This window comes from Bombyx mandarina, chromosome 02, assembly GCF_030267445.1.
Source record: "Bombyx mandarina strain Sakado chromosome 02, ASM3026744v2".
NCBI lineage: Eukaryota > Metazoa > Arthropoda > Insecta > Lepidoptera > Bombycidae > Bombyx > Bombyx mandarina.
The window spans coordinates 2,582,044-2,598,722 of record NC_143209.1 but is presented as its reverse complement, the minus strand read 5'-3'; the positions used below and the strand labels follow the sequence as shown (position 1 = coordinate 2,598,722).

Genomic DNA, 16,679 nt, shown 5'->3' with positions numbered 1-16,679 from the left:
GTGCTTATTTTATTATTACAAACAGACACATCAATTTTATTTATTTGTTTTAAAGATTAGCATCAACAGTTCGATGTTTTTAATTGAGCTTCAATGACGTTTATTTCATCTATATATTAATACGTGAAGCAAAAACTTTGTATCCCTTTTTACGAAAATTGCGCGGACGGAGGAGTATGAAATTTTCCACAGTTATAGAGAATATAGAGAATATAGAGAAGAAGTGCACAATGCTAATATATGTATTAAAATAATGCATAAAAGATACATTAAATCAATAAAGAAAACATTACACACACTACATACCATGTATTTGACGCACACACGCATGCATACTATTTATTGTCAAACTTTTGTTATTAACGTCTGTTGTCAAATTGAGAACAGATTCAATATTGTTTGTCTTCGTTAATATTTTTAATAGCGTAGCCTTGGCGAAACTTGTGATTATAGAAGTATAAAATACAATCATAGTAGTGTCCAATCTTACAATTCTAATTAATTATAGTCGAATTTCGACTACTGCGGGACCTCTAGTTCAAATAAATAGCTGGAGATGTTTTGTTTTCATTACAATATGTTTTCCAAATTTCAATCTCTAAACGTGCTCTCCTGTACAGTTGCAAAAGTCGATTAAATCCTTTCATCCCTCGATATATTCTGGTTAGAATACTATTACAATCATATTAAGTCATCGTTTTCCACACAGAGAAACGAAGTCTTGTTATGGTCGGTAATTTCCATTGGGACGTAGTCGGATGGGCAGTTTCCGGATCCGAGGACCGCACCGACGTCTTTGGGCATCCTTAGCGCGGGCGCCAGGACCAAATCGATTAGATACAGCAGAAGATCAGAGTCGCTGGGATGAGGCTGGGTTTCGTGGCAGCGCGCTGGCCACAGCATGCTTGCGCCCAGCCAGATTAGTAACAACGCACACCCCATCTAGAAAGAACGATTAGCTTATTAATAAATAATAGTATAAAAAAAAATTAAAAAACAAAAAAGATTTTAATAAATTTGAATTAAAAATAGTGTAAGAAAAAAATTTAGTTATTGTAAAAAAAGATTTTATTATAATTCTTTTTTTATTTTTAAGTTGAATTTAAATTTTTTCAATTTTTTTTCTAAATATGGAGTTATCGTCGGTCCTTCATTATAAGTATGCCAAATTTCGAGTTAATCCGACGTTTTGAAGGAATCAAAATCATGTTCAAATATTCCGTTATTAAATTAAATTGTTTAGAGAGATACTTTATTGCACACCAAAACACAATTAACATCAGAAAACTGTCAACAAGCAGATACGTTTGTACAATAGGCGGTCTTATCGCTAAAAGCGATCTCTTCCAGACAACCGTTTAATTACCTTTAATTAAATTGTGGACAGATGAAGATACAGCAGGTATGTTGCGGTGTACTATTAACAACACATTCAAGACATTATATACATACAATATAACCACAATATGAAATCACCATATGATTTATATTCCAATATACTTATATATCTATATATTAATACGTGAAGGAAAAACTTTGTATCCCTTTTTACGAAAATTGCGCGAATGGAGGAGTATGAAATTTTCCACACTTATAGAGAATATAGAGAAGAAGTGCACAATGCTAATATTTTTTGAAAATAATGCATAAAAGATACATTAAATCAATAAACAAAACAATACACACACTACATACCATGTATTTGACGCCCACACGCATGCATACTATTTATTGTCAAACTTTTGTTCTTGACGTCTGTGGTCAAATTGAGAATAGATTAAATATTTTTCGTCTTTGTTAATATTTTTTATAGTGTAGTCTTGGCGAAATTTGTGATTATCTTAATATATATAAATCTCGTGTCACAATGTTTGTCCTCAATGGACTCCTAAGCCACTTAACCGATTATAATAAAATTCGCACACCATGTGCAGTTCGATCCAACTTGAAAGATAGGATGGTTTTTATTTCGATTAATGGTCGCAATATTTACTAATTAACAATAAAATGATTTCTTATGTTGATTTTTGTTATTAATTGTAAGTTTCATAAGTCTAAAACAGATGGCGCCTTAAATCAGTTTTTACAGATAATTGTAATACTGTCTGACATTAATATCTCATAGATGGCGCTGTGTTAAAAATACCAACGTTTCACATAAGCTACAATTTAATGGCATAAACACCATGTGTTGCTGGGGCTAAAGTATAAGTGAAACTTATTTCGTAGTAAACGCAATACAGTGAAATGCAACTGTTGTTACTTTGGCAATTTTTGGTATTAGCATAGCCGGCCGCGTTTTATTTAGAAACAAAAACCTTAGCCACAGCAACGTGTGGCCGGGTCTGCTAGTATAAGTATAAAATACAATCATAATAGTGTACAAACTTACAATTTCAATTAATTATAGTCGAATTTCGACTACTGCGGGACCTCTAGTACATGATAAATTAACTAATTAATATTGAAATAGAAAATAAAATTAATTAAAGGTCCTACCACCAGTAATTACGCAAATTATAATTTTGCGGGTTTGATTTTTATTACACGATGTTATTCCTTCACCGTTGAAGTCAATCGTGAACATCTGTTAAGTACGTATTTCATTAGAAAAATTGGTACCCGCCTGCGAGATTCGAACACCGCTGCATCGCTAGATACGAATGCACCGGACGTCTTATCCTTTAGGCCACGACGACTTCACTTCTATGTAAGTATATTAGTATTTAAGTATGTATATTGGTATATAAATCAGTTATATATTTCATATCATATGTAAACGGTATATATCTGTTTATTGTATGTATATATTTTCTATAATAATGTATTGTGTATAGTACACCGCAACATACCTGCTATATTTTTATTATTCCAGAATTTCTGTAAATTAAACGGTTGTCTGGAAGAGATCGCTTTTAGCGATAAGACCGCCTATTGTACAAATGTATCCGCTTTTTTACTGTTTTTTTAATGTAAATTGTGTTTTGGTGTGCAATAAAGTGTATTCTCTCTCTCTCTCGTCTCTCTCTCTCTCTCTATCTCTCTGTCTCTCTAAATACTCAAATACTCACGACGTTCGACACAATCGGTGTGGTGGACCCTGGTAATTGGCGACAAACTCCCACTGAGTTACTTGCCGGTTCTTCTCAGTAAGTCGCGATTCCGATCCGGTGGTAGATTCTGCAAAATACTGCTCTCTATGTTGAATATGTTATTAGAAAATAAACAAGGTCTCTTGACCCCGAGTTAGGATCCCAAAAGTAATCTAAAACTGATACACACATTTGTACCCAAATATATCTATATATTAATACGTGAAGCAAAAACTTTGTATCCCTTTTTACGAAAATTGCGCGGACGGAGGAGTATGAAATTTTCCACACTTATAGAAAATATAGAGAAGAAGTGCACAATGCCAATATTTTTTAAAATAATGCATAAAAGATACATTAAATCAATAAAGAAAACATTACACACACTACATACCGTTTATTTGACGCACACACGCATGCGTACTATTTATTGTCAAACTTTTGTTCTTGACGTCTGTTGTCAAATTGAGAATAGAATATGGTTTGTCTTTGTTAATATTTTTTATAGTGTAATCTTGGCGAAATTTGTGATTATAGAAGTATAAAATACAATCATAATAGTGTACAAACTTACAATTCCAATTAATTATAGTCGAATTTCGACTACTGCGGGATCACTAGTTATTTTAAACAGTTGTATTTATTATATGTACTCTTCCAGTGTTCGCTTATTTGAAATCTAACACGATTTTCCTCTACGTCCGCTATTTATTACGGCACTATAAACATTATTTTTACCTTATATGTAAGTGTGTACGTGTTGTTGTAATTATTTTTAGTTGAAACCATAAAATTTTGCCTGTTGACAAATTCAATACGGAAAAATCCACCTAAAGTTGGAGCGCTCTGGAAAGGCACACAGAGGTCATTTATGCGACTAATCAAATGATGAAAATTCATATTTAAAAAAAAAACTAATATTAAAAAATTAATAAATAATAATTTCTTATTAAAAAAAAAAATACATGCCCGCTGAGTTTCTTGCCAATTCTTCTCAGGACGGAGGCTAGTTCTTGTGAATTTGCGGTAGTTATTTTGACGTTCAACAAGTATGTACTTTCATTTATGCTGAATAAATTTTTTTTGATTTGATTTGATTTGATTAAAATGTAATAGCTCCTTCAAAAGAGCCGTGAAAAGAGTCCTCGAAGCTCCTTTTTTACTGGTGGCAGGACCTCTTGTGAGTCCGCACGGGTAGGTACCACCGCCCTGTCTATTTTTGCCGTGAAGCGTGCGTTTCGGATCGATGGGCGGGGCAGCGGTTGTAACTATACTGAGACCTTAGAATTTAACATCTCAAGGTGGGTGGCGCATTTACGTTGTAGACGTCTATGGGCTCCAGTAACCACTTAACACCAGTTGGGCCGTGACAATAATATTGAAAATTTATTGCTAAAAAAACGAGTTGTTAGTTGGTTACGATTAGCTATGTGTGATAAAGGATTTATTAAGGCAAAGTCTGAAGTTTTAGGATTATCACGGTGCACAGCTTGAAACCATTTATTTCGAAGTTTCTAATTTTTTTTTGTTTTTTTTTTCATTGCTTAGATGGGTGGACAAGCTCACAGCCCACCTGGTATTAAGTGGTTACTGGAGCCTATAGACATCCACAACGTAAATGCGCCATCCACCTTGAGATGTTAAAATCTAAGGTCTCAGTATAGTTACAACGGCTGCCCCACCCTTCAAATCGAAACGCATTACTGCTTCACGGCAGAAATAGGCAGGGTGGTGGTACCTACCCGTGCGGACTAACAAGAGGTCTTACCACCAGTAAAACTAATATAATATGATCTTTCTATGTAGCACAAAAATTTTTTTTTTCAAAAACCCAATTGCTTTTTGATTGATGAGCTATGTGCACTAATAAAATTATATATATTCTATTCCTACTTCGCTTCAGTGGCCACCGGTGCGGTGGTAGGACCTCTTGTGAGTCCGCACGTGTAGGTACCACCGCTCTGCCTATTTCTGCCATGAAGCAGAAATGCGTTTCGCTTCGAAGGGTGGGGCAGCCGTTGGTACCGCCGCCCTGCCTATTTCTGCCGCGAAGCAGTAATGAACTTCGCTTCGAAGGGTGGGGCAGCCGTTGGTACCGCCGCCCTGCCTATTTCTGCCGCGAAGCAGTAATGAACTTCGCTTCGAAAGGTGGGGCAGCCGTTGTAGATGTCTATGGGCTCTAGTAATCTATTAGCACCACAACAATTTGACTTCGGATACTTGGGATATACTTGAACTGCTTAAGGGCTTAGTTTCATCAGGCCGTTTAATCGTGTTGTATTAGAACGATATTTAGACTAGTTTTTTTATTGCCCTTGTAGGCAGACGATCCAATGACCCATCGGTTGGTGAGTGGTTACCGTCGCCCTTAGACTTTAGCAATACCTACCGCTTAATACTCTACACAAGCCTCGTTCGAAGAAGGACATGTCATAGCGCTCGAGAAACACCGTGGAGGGGAGCTCATTCCAAAGCCGGATGGTACGTGGCAAAAAAAGTACTCTGGAAACGCAATGTGGATGAACGCAGTGGCTCCAGCTAGTATCGATGAACTTTACTCCGGTGGCGGGCGGTGCGATGGCTAAGACTAGATGATGGAATCATCTCAAACAATTCCTCAGAGCACTCCCCGTCACGTCCCTATGGATCCATCAGAACCAATAACCTTTGCATTAACACTAGGAGCAGGCTTAGGGACCTCGGTAACCGTATTCGTCGAACTCGACAAAGAGTTCGACGTGCAACCTAACCTATGAATCAGCTCGCTGAGTTTCTCACCGGATCTTCTCAGCGGGTCACGATTCCGATCCGGTAGTAGATTCATTCGCGAAGCAGCTACCTTTGAGCTGTTAAGTCTCCTTCGGAGGCGCTCGGGTAGCTGTTAGCAAAATCCCACCCCTTCTGGCGGAGCCTTTGCTCGCCCACCTGTCCTGGTGAAACTGGAATTCCTTCGGGCCACCAGTAATCCTTCAATCATAAAAATAAAAAGCACTCACCGTGGAACATATAAAATATTTCATCGCATTTGTTCAAGCGCTATTGAACAGACGCGAATACAGTTCTGCGCCGATATCGACGATCCTTGAATACTTTTAAACATGCTAATTTGCGATATATAATTTTTTTTTTCTTTCTTTCATTTATTTCGAGTTTTGGTTGTTTTTCTTCGGTTTTGACGACTCGCGGCCAAATTAAAACAACGTTTCGTTGATATTAATGTTGGGAATATACTTTTTAATGTACGGTACGTTGTATCTATATATTAATACGTGAAGCAATAACTTTGTATCCCTTTTTACGAAAATTGCGCGGACGGAGGAGTATGAAATTTTCCACACTTATAGAGAATATAGAGAAGAAATGCACAATGCTAATATTTTTTTTAAATAATGCATAAAAGATACATTAAATCAATAAAGAAAACATTACACACAGTACATACCATGTATTTGACGCACACACGCATGCATACTATTTATTGTCAAACTTTTGTTCTTGACGTCTATTGTCAAATTGAGATTAAATATTGTTTGTCTTTGTTAATATTTTTTATAGCGTAGCCTGAGCGAAATTTGTGATTATAGAAGTATAAAATACAATCATAATAGTGTACAAACTTACAATTCCAATTAATTATAGTCGAATTTCGACTACTGCGGGTCCTCTAGTACATTTTAATGTACGGTACGTTGTATTTTGATTATTGCCTTCGTGAAACGAGCCAATGGACATAGCGACGTCAAGTGATTTAAACTTTTAAAGGAAAATATATACGTGAAAGGAGAGATTCTGAATCAAGTCGCCGATTGAAATTAATACTAAAAATTGCATTCACAGGGCGTTTCCAGAGATCTTTCCGGTCACCGTCCTCGTCGAACCCGTCGCTTGCGACGAAGGGCTCGACGAGCGAACTAACCCATAGACACAGCCCACTGAGTTTCTCGCCGGATCTTCTCAGTGGGTCGCGTTTCCGATCCGGTGGTAGATTCTGCGAAGCACTGCTCTTGCTAGGGTCAGTGTTAGCAACTCTCCGGTTGAGCCCCGCGAGCTCACCTACAAACGTGAGGGTGAAGCTGAAATAGCTTCTCAAGGCTATCAGCATAGGTAAGAAAAAAAAAAGAAAGATATCTTTTTTGCCACGTACCATCCGGCTTTGGAATGAACTCCCCTCCACGGTGTTTCCCGTGCGCTATGACATGTCCTTCTTCAAACGAGGCTTGTGGAGAGTATTAAGCGGTAGGCAGCGATTTGGCGCTGCCCCTGGCATTGCTGATGTCCATGGGCGACGATACCACTCACCATCTGGCTGTAGATATATATGGGTTCCGGTAACCACTTAACACTAGGTGGGCTGTGAGCTCGTCCACCCATCGAAGCAATAAAAAAAGTAAAGTTTATTCTAAAATAATTGAACAATAATAAAATATTTAATTGCGTTTTCTGTAAAATATTAAGAAAATAACATTTAAAACCTTTATTTTCTTTTTAAATTATTATTTTACAGAAGTATTATTGAATTATGTGAAATTCAACTTCTCTTTTTTTCTCAACGATAAACAGTTCAGTAAATCTATCTAAGAAAAACATTTTATTTAAAACTAATAACTTTCAAAGGTTGGTTGGTTTCAAAAGGTCTTGTGAGTCCGCACGGGTAGGTACCACCGCCCCGCCTATTTCTGCCGTGAAGCAGTAATGGGTTTCGGTTTGAAGGGTGGGGCAGCCGTTGTGACTATACTGAGACCTTAGAACTATATCTCAAGGTGTGTGGCGCATTTACGTTGTAGATGTCTATGGGCTCCAGTAACCACTTAACATCAGGTGGGCTGTGAGCTCGTCCACACAGGTAAGCAATAAAAAAAAAAAGGTTTTATTTATTTACTAGCTTTTGCCCGCGACTCTGTCCGCGTGGATACTTTGGCATAATGCTAAATTTTACCCCCCACTTCATTTACGTAGAATGTGAAAATATTTTGAAACATTCTTTATTGGTGCTCCACTTGTATTGGTCTTACCGTGATGTTGTATAACCTATGGCCTTCGTTATTAAATGGGCTATCTTACACTGAAAATTTTTCAAATCAGACCAGTAGTTCCTGAGATTAGCGCGTTCAAACAAACAAACTCTTCAGCTTTATATATTAGTACATATTTATTTATGACTTTATATACTTGACAGTATAAAGGCGGACTTAATGCTGCATTCTCTGACGGTCTGCCTTAGGGGAGTGTAGAGATGAACCTTTGAATATAAAAACTATTACTCAACTATTACATTATTACAAATTACAATCATTGCCTATTTATTACATACTAGTGTTCCCGCAGTAGTCGAAATTCGACTATAATAATTAATTGAAATTATAAGTTTGTACAATATTATGATTCTATTGTCAAAGACTATTTTATTTCTATAATCACAGATTTCACCAAGACTACACTTTAGACGAATATTAATAGATAAAAAATATTAATATTTTTTTAAGGGATTTTACGACCTGATAACTGAGACCTTTAAGTCATGTCTTATTTTAATTTATATTCATATTTTTATGAAAAATGATATTATGCAGTGAAATGAAATGAAGATGATTAATTTGAGACATTAATCAACTGGGATGAAATTAAAAGAAATGAAATATAATCTCAGTAAAATGGTGGTCGTTTACTAAGATTTTTTTCAGTGGACTTTTTAGAGGATCCCGAAAAGTTACGTCCAACAGCTTTGTTTCATTTTCCCATATTTGTGCACTTTCACAGATATTAAACAGTTAATAAACCACCATTATTACACATTTAAACTCGAAGAAACACTAAATAGACAAAATAAAACAAATCACACAACTTCACTCCTCGCGTTCCCGCCAAAAAGTCACAATATTAATCTATTGTCAATTTGACCACAGACTTTAAACAATAAGAAAAGGTTGACAATAAACAAATATGCATGCGCTTGTGTGTCAAATACATGGTATTGTGTGTAATGTTTTTATTTATTGATTTAATGTATTTTTTATGCATAATTTAAGAAGATATTAACATTCTGCACTCCTTCTCTATATTATCTATAAGTGTGGGAAATTACATTATCCTCCGTACGCGCAATTTTCGTAAAAAGGGATACAAAGTTTTTGATTCACGTATTAATATATAGATTAAAGAAGTAGGATTTATTTTTGGGACAATTGAGGCTGCGACCTCATGTCTGATCGCAGCGTGGGTTCTTCGACGCGCTAGCATTTAGCGAACAGTTTTTAAAGCGAAAAAATTGTCTTCACAACCGAGAAACAACTAGAAACTTGCCAATTCACTTCCAACCCTACGCGGGCTGGAGTATAAAAGGCATCAGACTCCGGGCATTAGTATCAGTCTCAATTTTAACGTGAGAGAATCAACATGTACGGAAAGCTGGTAAGTGATTTTTTTTTTCGAGCGCTTAAAGAATGTGATATATCTATGAATTAGGCAAAGATAAAAACGTTGTACTGGGTTCTGCTGTGTATGTCATAGCGTTTTACGGTAGGCAGCGGCTTGGCTCTGCACCTTGGATTGGTGACGTCCATGGGCGACGGTAGCCACTCACCATGAGGTGGGCCGTATGCTCGACTGCCTATAAGGGCAATACAAAAAAAAGTTTCTTTTTTGTTCACTGACTATAGACAGGTTTAAAAAAAACAATTATAATGGAGACTAGCTGTACCCGTCCGCTTCGCTGGGCACTTAAATTTGATAATATTAATTACATGTATTTTCTACATGGATACCAAGTTTCAAGTCAATCGGATGCACGGTTCAGTAGTTATAACGGAACATCCGTAGAAACCACTGTAGATTTATATATTAGTATAGATAATCAGTTTCATTTATAGACATATTAAAAACAATAGAAGAAATGGAAATATTACATGATATATAAGTGAGTCTAGTTTATAAGCTAAACACGTTGAAATAGTAAGCCTAACTGAAAATCAAAATATATGTTTCTTCTATGTGAAGGTTAGGCTAGGAAAAGTTATAAAATTATCGGTATTGTCATCAGTTCTTGATACGAACCGATAATTTCAAGGAAATCAGACGTCTTGGAGTCGATAAAAATTCGGAAAGAGAGAATATACTTAATGCACACCAAAACAAAATTTACATTAGAAAACAGTCAACAAGCAGGTACATTTGTACAATAGGCGTTCTTAGCAGAGTGCCATCATTGTGATTGCGACTTGGACACGGCAGAGCATACGCTCGTCGCCTGCCCCGCATGGGAGGGGTGGCGCCGTGCCCTCATCGCAAAAACAGGGAACGACTTGTCGTTGCCAAGTGTTGTGGCATCGATGCTCGGCGACGACGAGTCGTGGAAGGCGGTGCTCGACTTGTGCGAGTGCACCATCTCGCAGAAGGAGGCGGCGGGGCGCATTAGAGATGCGCAAGCCCGCCGCGTTCGAGCGGGGGCCAGGGAGGCGGATCTCGCCCAAGCCCTGGCCCTCTAAGTGTTTCGGGTCCCCCTCACATGTCAGTCTGGGGACCGGCGAGGGGGACCTAAGAAGACGACGTGCAAGCTGCTCTGAACGCGTTTTACGCAAGAGCATCCGGGTGATGGAAGGCCGGCTATCCTCGACCCACGCTGGTTTTGACCCAGCGGGGTATTCCGTAGGATAAGTCACTCTAACCGGCGCCATCTAGGCGGGCTCCGGATAGCCTGCCGACCGAGAGGGCTGGTGGTCGTGGCGCCGACGACCGCCAGTCCGGCGTCCCGAGAGGGAGGGTGATGGGAGAGATGTGCTCTGCACTAAGCACTTCACTTTCCCCCCTTTGCCTTTTCATGAGTTCTGTCTCATGTGAGGTTTGGACGTTGGTTGTTGAGCGACAGGAGGTTTTAGTCGGTTCGACTCCGACATGCTCCGCCCGCCGTCCCCAGTGGAGGGCGGAAGTCCGGCTATTTCCTGGTGACCAAAAAAAAAAGGCGTTCTTATCGCTAAAAACGAGTTCTTTCAGACAACCGTTTAATTAACAGATATTCTGCAAAAGATAAAAAAATGCAGCAGGTATGTTGCGGTGTATTTTATTGAAAAAAAAACATCAGCGAAAAAGATCAGTGGAGATCAGATCAGATATCAGTGGAAAGGAATAGAGGAGGAAGGTCCCAAGGGGGTCACCCAATAACAAAAACTAACTCTTACTAACATTTAGACAATAAACAAAACATTAATAACTAACTAAAAATTAACAAACAAATATCACATTTGAAATTTAAGTTAAGGATAAGGAAATACAGGCTTATTTATATATTTATTTACTAGCTTTTGCCCACGACTTTGTCCGCGTGGAATAGTTACTTTGGCATAACGCGAAATTTTCCTCAATAAATGGGTTATCTAACATTGAAAGAATTTTTTAAATCGGCCAAGTAGTTCCTGAGATTAGCGCGTTCAAACAAACAAACTCTTCAGTTTTATAATATAAAGAAAAAACATAGGTTATACAAACAAATAGGCCGCGCAGCTATGCCCCAGGTGTTTGCTGATATCCATAGGCCGTGATAACCAATCGCCATCAGATAGACCGTTTGCCTACGACAATCCCCGATGCTATTCCATCATTATGGGAGTCGTTCACGGCGAGCACGTGTTTATTACTACTAGAGGTCCCGCAGTAGTCGAAATTCGACTATAATTAATTGGAATTATAAGTTTGTATACTATTGTGATTGTATTTTATACTTATATAATCACAAATTTCGCCAAGACTACACTATAAAAAATATTAATAAAGACAAACAATAATTAATCTATTCTCAATTTGACAACAGACGTCAAGAACAAAAGTTTGACAATAAATAGTATGCATGCGTGTGTGCGTCAAATACATGGTATGTAGTGTGTGTAATGGTTTCTTTATTGATTCAATGTATCTTTTATGCATTATTTAAAAAAAAAAATATCATTGTGCACTTCTTCCCTATATTCTCTATAAGTGTATAAAATTTTAATACTCCTCCGTCCGCGCAATTTACGTTAAAAGGGATACAAAGTTTTTGCTTCACGTATTATTAATATATAGATTGTTTTCTCACGTGTATTTTTTTTATATTTTCATCATAATCTGGCTTGTCTAATGAATCGCACGCCAGACGGTCGCGTGTTAAGTATTGACAAACACACTCGTACTTACGCCTAGCTGTGTAATTAACAATTGAGCACGTTAATTATCGTTTTGAATTTGAGCAACGTATTTGACGAGTTCTCGTTAAAAAAACTGTATATTCGACTTTACAAAACTCCACTTGGAAGCGTCGATTGAGACGGTAGCGGGAGTCCCAGACTGCCGGGTCGTGGATTCGATTCCCACATATTTTTTTTTATTGTTTAGATGGCTGGACGAGCTCACAGCCCATCTGGTGTTAAGTGGTTACTGGAGCCCATAGACATCTACGACGTAAATGCGCCACCTTGAGATATAAGTTCTAAGGTCTCAGTATAGTTACAACGGCTGCCCTGCCTTTCAAAGCGAAACGCATTACTGCTTCACGGTAGAAACAGATGGGGTGGTGGTACCTACCCGTGCGGACTCACAAGAGGTCCTACCACCAGTAAAACCACATCGGGCAAGCGTGCGTGATGAGATGAATGGGTTTATTTTCACTTTATATAGGTATCAAATATCTATGTATGTAGTTATTTAAACTTATTACCTATTGCTTAGATGGTTGGACGAGCTCACAGCCCATCTGGTGTTAAGTGGTTACTGGAGCCCATAGACATCTACAACGTAAATGCGCCACCCACCTTGAGATATAAGTTCTAAGGTCTCAGTATAGTTCCAACGGCTGCCCCACCATCTACCACGATCCTGCCGAATTCTACAGCTAAGCAGCCCCGAATGACTATTCGAACGGTAGCCGGTGAATGTGACTCAAGCTTCGTGTCTCAAAGTGGCTCTCGGTTCGTGACGCGGGTCATAATAACGGCTGCCAATAAATCAAACTATGTAAAGTCCGTTCGCAATACAACATTATCGCAACTGACCCGTTGCGTGCGTTCTATTACTACAAGTAATATTTTTTTAACAAATTGAATATTTTTTTTTGGAACAATTAGTGCGTGTTAGTGTTGCGATCGCCACCGGTCAAATTTACGGAATAGTGATCCGATCAAGAATGTATTTAGGTCTTTTTTTTTCCTGGACTTCCACAAATAATTCAAGAATAGCCAAATCGGTCCAGCCGTTCTCGAATTTTAGCGAGACTAACGAACAGCAATCTATATATTAATACGTGAAGCAAAACCTTTTTATCTCTTTTTACGAAAACTGCGCGGACGGAGGAGTATGAAATTTTCCACACTTATAGAGAATATAGAGAAGAAGTGCACAATGCTAATATTTTTTTAAAATAATGCATAAAAGATACATTAAATCAATAAAGAAAACATTACACACACTACATACCATGTATTTAACGCACACACGCATGCATACTATTTATTGTCAAACTTTTGTTCTTGACGTCTATTGTCAAATTGAGAATAGATTAAATATTGTTTGTCTTTGTTAATATTTTTTATAGTGTAGTCTTGGCGAAATTTGTGATTATAGAAGTATAAAATACAATCATAATAGTGTACAAACTTACAATTCCAATTAATTATAGTCGAATTTCGACTACTGCGGGACCTCTAGTACATTTAAATCTGTATAGATTATTAAGGTGTTTTCAATTTACAGTTCGCCATCCTCACTCTGGCCGCGGTAGCTCTGGCCCGCGAGTACCCAGCCGGACTCCACCCAGCCATTTGCCCAAACTACCCGTTCTGCGATGCCGACGCCCTGGCCAAGTACACCCCTCAGGGAATGCCGATACCAGAATGGGTGCGCAACCCAGCCATCCTGCCGATCGCTCGAGCTGCGTAAGTACTAATCCAGATCTTATCCAACCACAGAATCAATGTCATTTACGTTGGCTTACGTAGATGGATGAATTATGTAGGTCACTCCACATTTGATGTTAAGTTACCTGAGCCCATAAAAGCCACCTCGATGATATAATGTTGAAGTCTGATACATATAGTTTAATGACTAATCCATTCTTCAAACTGGAACTCATGACTCCTTCGTCACAGAAAAAGAGAGGATAGTGCTAAATCTGGTCAAAATGCTCGGGTTCTTTATAATGTCACGCTATTTCTTCATCAGACCCGTTAATGTTATTCGCGTCTGGTATTTAAAGTCTTGAGTTAAACTAGTGTTTTTTTTTTAATTCTAGGTCGAATCCTGTGCCCAAGTATCCGGCTGATTTCCCGGCTGCCCTATGCCCTAACTACCCATACTGCTGGTGAATACACAAGCTACCTACGCTAATCAACAACAAGTCAACGATTTTTGCGGATGTACACTTTTTATATATATAATTTAGAAGATTGAACACATCGATCAGCCATGTTACTGTGGAATTATCATCTTATCAGCAATAAAACACTGACCGCCCAACACGGGTTGGGTATCACTATGCATGTCCAAGTTGCCTCCTTTATAAGTCCATCAATCTGTGGGCACTCTGCTTAAATGCGTGACCTCCATTCATTATGATAGTCCTGATATGTATTCCGCGAATAATGACCTCCCAAATAACAGATTTTCTCCTAGTCTTTGTCAATGAAATATTGCGGTGAACCACAATCAGCTTCCCGCTTATAGGAAGACCTCAAAAAGTATCCCAGTTTCGAGAAAAGGCTGGGAAAAATAGAAATGTGAAAGCAGGAAAGTTAGTTGATCGAAGGCTAGCCTTGTAAATTACCACCTTCGTTGGGATATAGAGTTAGGACAAGATTTTGCAAAATCTTCTAATGATGCAGTAGTAACCGGAAATGGAAGTTTTGCTTTTTGCTCAATTAGCTGTTATGATGTTCTGGAAGATGATCTCTTGAGTTGCCACTAGTAACATGGTTCAGGTCAATTAATCGCCAAACTTTGGACGGTGTACTTACTAACTAATGTTTAAAGATGTCTAAACTGTGTGTGTTTGTAAACAATTTCGTTGACTTTGCCACTGCAACGTCCGTATGCAACGCTTATGAAATTCAATAGTGAAATCAGGTTCAGGCCTTCGTCACGCAATTACGTATAATATACAAATATCACCAATATTACAAAAGCTTAGCGTGTAGTTTTGACGTAATTGTATCATCCACAAATGCCTGTCTATAACCACTATTAATTGAATAAGCGACATTAAAAATGTATTAATTAGATGCGAAATACGTTTGAGCTAAATTTTAAGTCACGTCAGATTTTCGTTAATTTTTTTTATTTTTGTATATAAATAAATTGTAAATAAAAGACAATTTCTTTTACTCTGTATGTTTTTACTTATTCGTTATACCCGACTCAAGTTATCATCTAAGACTATTTTTATTCTTATCTACATGTATCTAATTATAACTACTTTTACGGATTGAGCTGGCGTATTGAAATCGTAAACAAAAAATAACAATGAAAATACCAAACTTCAGATCACTACATAGTAAAAAAAAAGTCGCTTTCTCTGTCCCTATATCTGTCTGTCCCTATGTATGCTTAAATCTTTAAAACTACGCAACGGATTTTGATGCGGTTTTTTTTAATATATAGAGTGATTGGAGAGGAAGGTTTACATGTATAATGACATCCATTAAATAGTGAGGAGATCTATATATATATATATATATAAAATAAAATGCTGTTCGTTAGTCTCGCTAAAACTCGAGAACGGCTGGACCGATTTGTCTAATTTTGGTCTTGAATTAATTGTGGAAGTCCAGAGAAGGTTTAAAAGGTTTAAAAGGTAGATGAAAATGCTCTGAATTAAATCAAAATATCAATTTTGTTTTTCCTTTCATATGCCCCCCGTCGGACGGATTCCTTTTGTTTGTTTTAAGTTTATTTTATACAAAAGCTTAGGTCTTTTATTTATCGATTGAGGCACTGCGAAGTCTGCCGGGTCAGCTAGTCAATAATAAATTACAGTTTCCGAAGCGAAGCGAGGGCGGGTCGCTAGTAAGATTATAAAAATTGCCTGTCATATGTACAACACGAGAATATATAAATAAAACAATTATATACCTCGATCGGTTGCATGAACTCCTAAAGTTGCTCTATAATCTTGATTTACCAGCTCTGTAGTAAAAAAAATTGAAACTAAGATATTTTATTAACGCGCGAATTTCAATTAAATCCATTCTTAAAAACATGTTTCAAAACGACGCGAACAAATTACTTATATTTTTTTAAAACCAAAAAGAATCAATTGATTTATTATTATATCGAATAAATATCTGAGTATGCCTTTTTTATTGCTTGGATGGGTGGACGAGCTCACAGCCCACCTGGTGGTTAAGTAGTCACTGGAGTCCATAGACATCTATAACGTAAATGCGCCACCAACCTTGAGATATAAGTTCTAAGGTCTCAGTATAGTTACAACGGCTACCCTACTCTTCAAACCGAAACGCATTGCTGCTTCAAGGCAGAAATAGGCGGGGTGGTAGTACCTACCCGTGCGGACTCACAAGAGGTCCTACCATAAGTAAAACCTCTGCCTACTGCGGGACATAGGCTTTCCCC

The 16,679-nt window shown here is 37.7% G+C and overlaps 1 protein-coding gene and 1 long non-coding RNA gene across 4 annotated transcripts; one reads left to right on the top strand and one right to left on the bottom strand.

Annotated features, from left to right (window-relative positions):
* Positions 1-30: 30 nt before the first annotated feature.
* Positions 31-3,831, bottom strand: LOC149503393 (uncharacterized). Of its 3 annotated transcripts, none has more exons than XR_016324507.1 (3): positions 3,667-3,817; positions 3,072-3,190; positions 31-942 (listed from the first exon to the last, which is right to left on the bottom strand). It is a non-coding gene; the product is annotated as an uncharacterized LOC149503393 (long non-coding RNA). The 3 variants fall into 3 exon arrangements; XR_016324506.1 differs by having other exon boundaries at positions 3,072-3,180; positions 3,667-3,814; XR_016324508.1 differs by lacking the exon at positions 3,072-3,190 and having other exon boundaries at positions 3,667-3,831.
* Positions 3,832-9,380: 5,549 nt separating this feature from the next.
* On the top strand, positions 9,381-15,416 carry CPH1 (cuticular protein hypothetical 1). Its single transcript, XM_028172941.2, has 3 exons — positions 9,381-9,500; positions 13,806-13,987; positions 14,344-15,416. Exons 1-3 carry the CDS (start codon positions 9,486-9,488, stop codon positions 14,414-14,416), a joined length of 270 nt encoding a protein of 89 aa, XP_028028742.2. The 5' UTR covers positions 9,381-9,485; the 3' UTR covers positions 14,417-15,416.
* Positions 15,417-16,679: the final 1,263 nt, after the last annotated feature.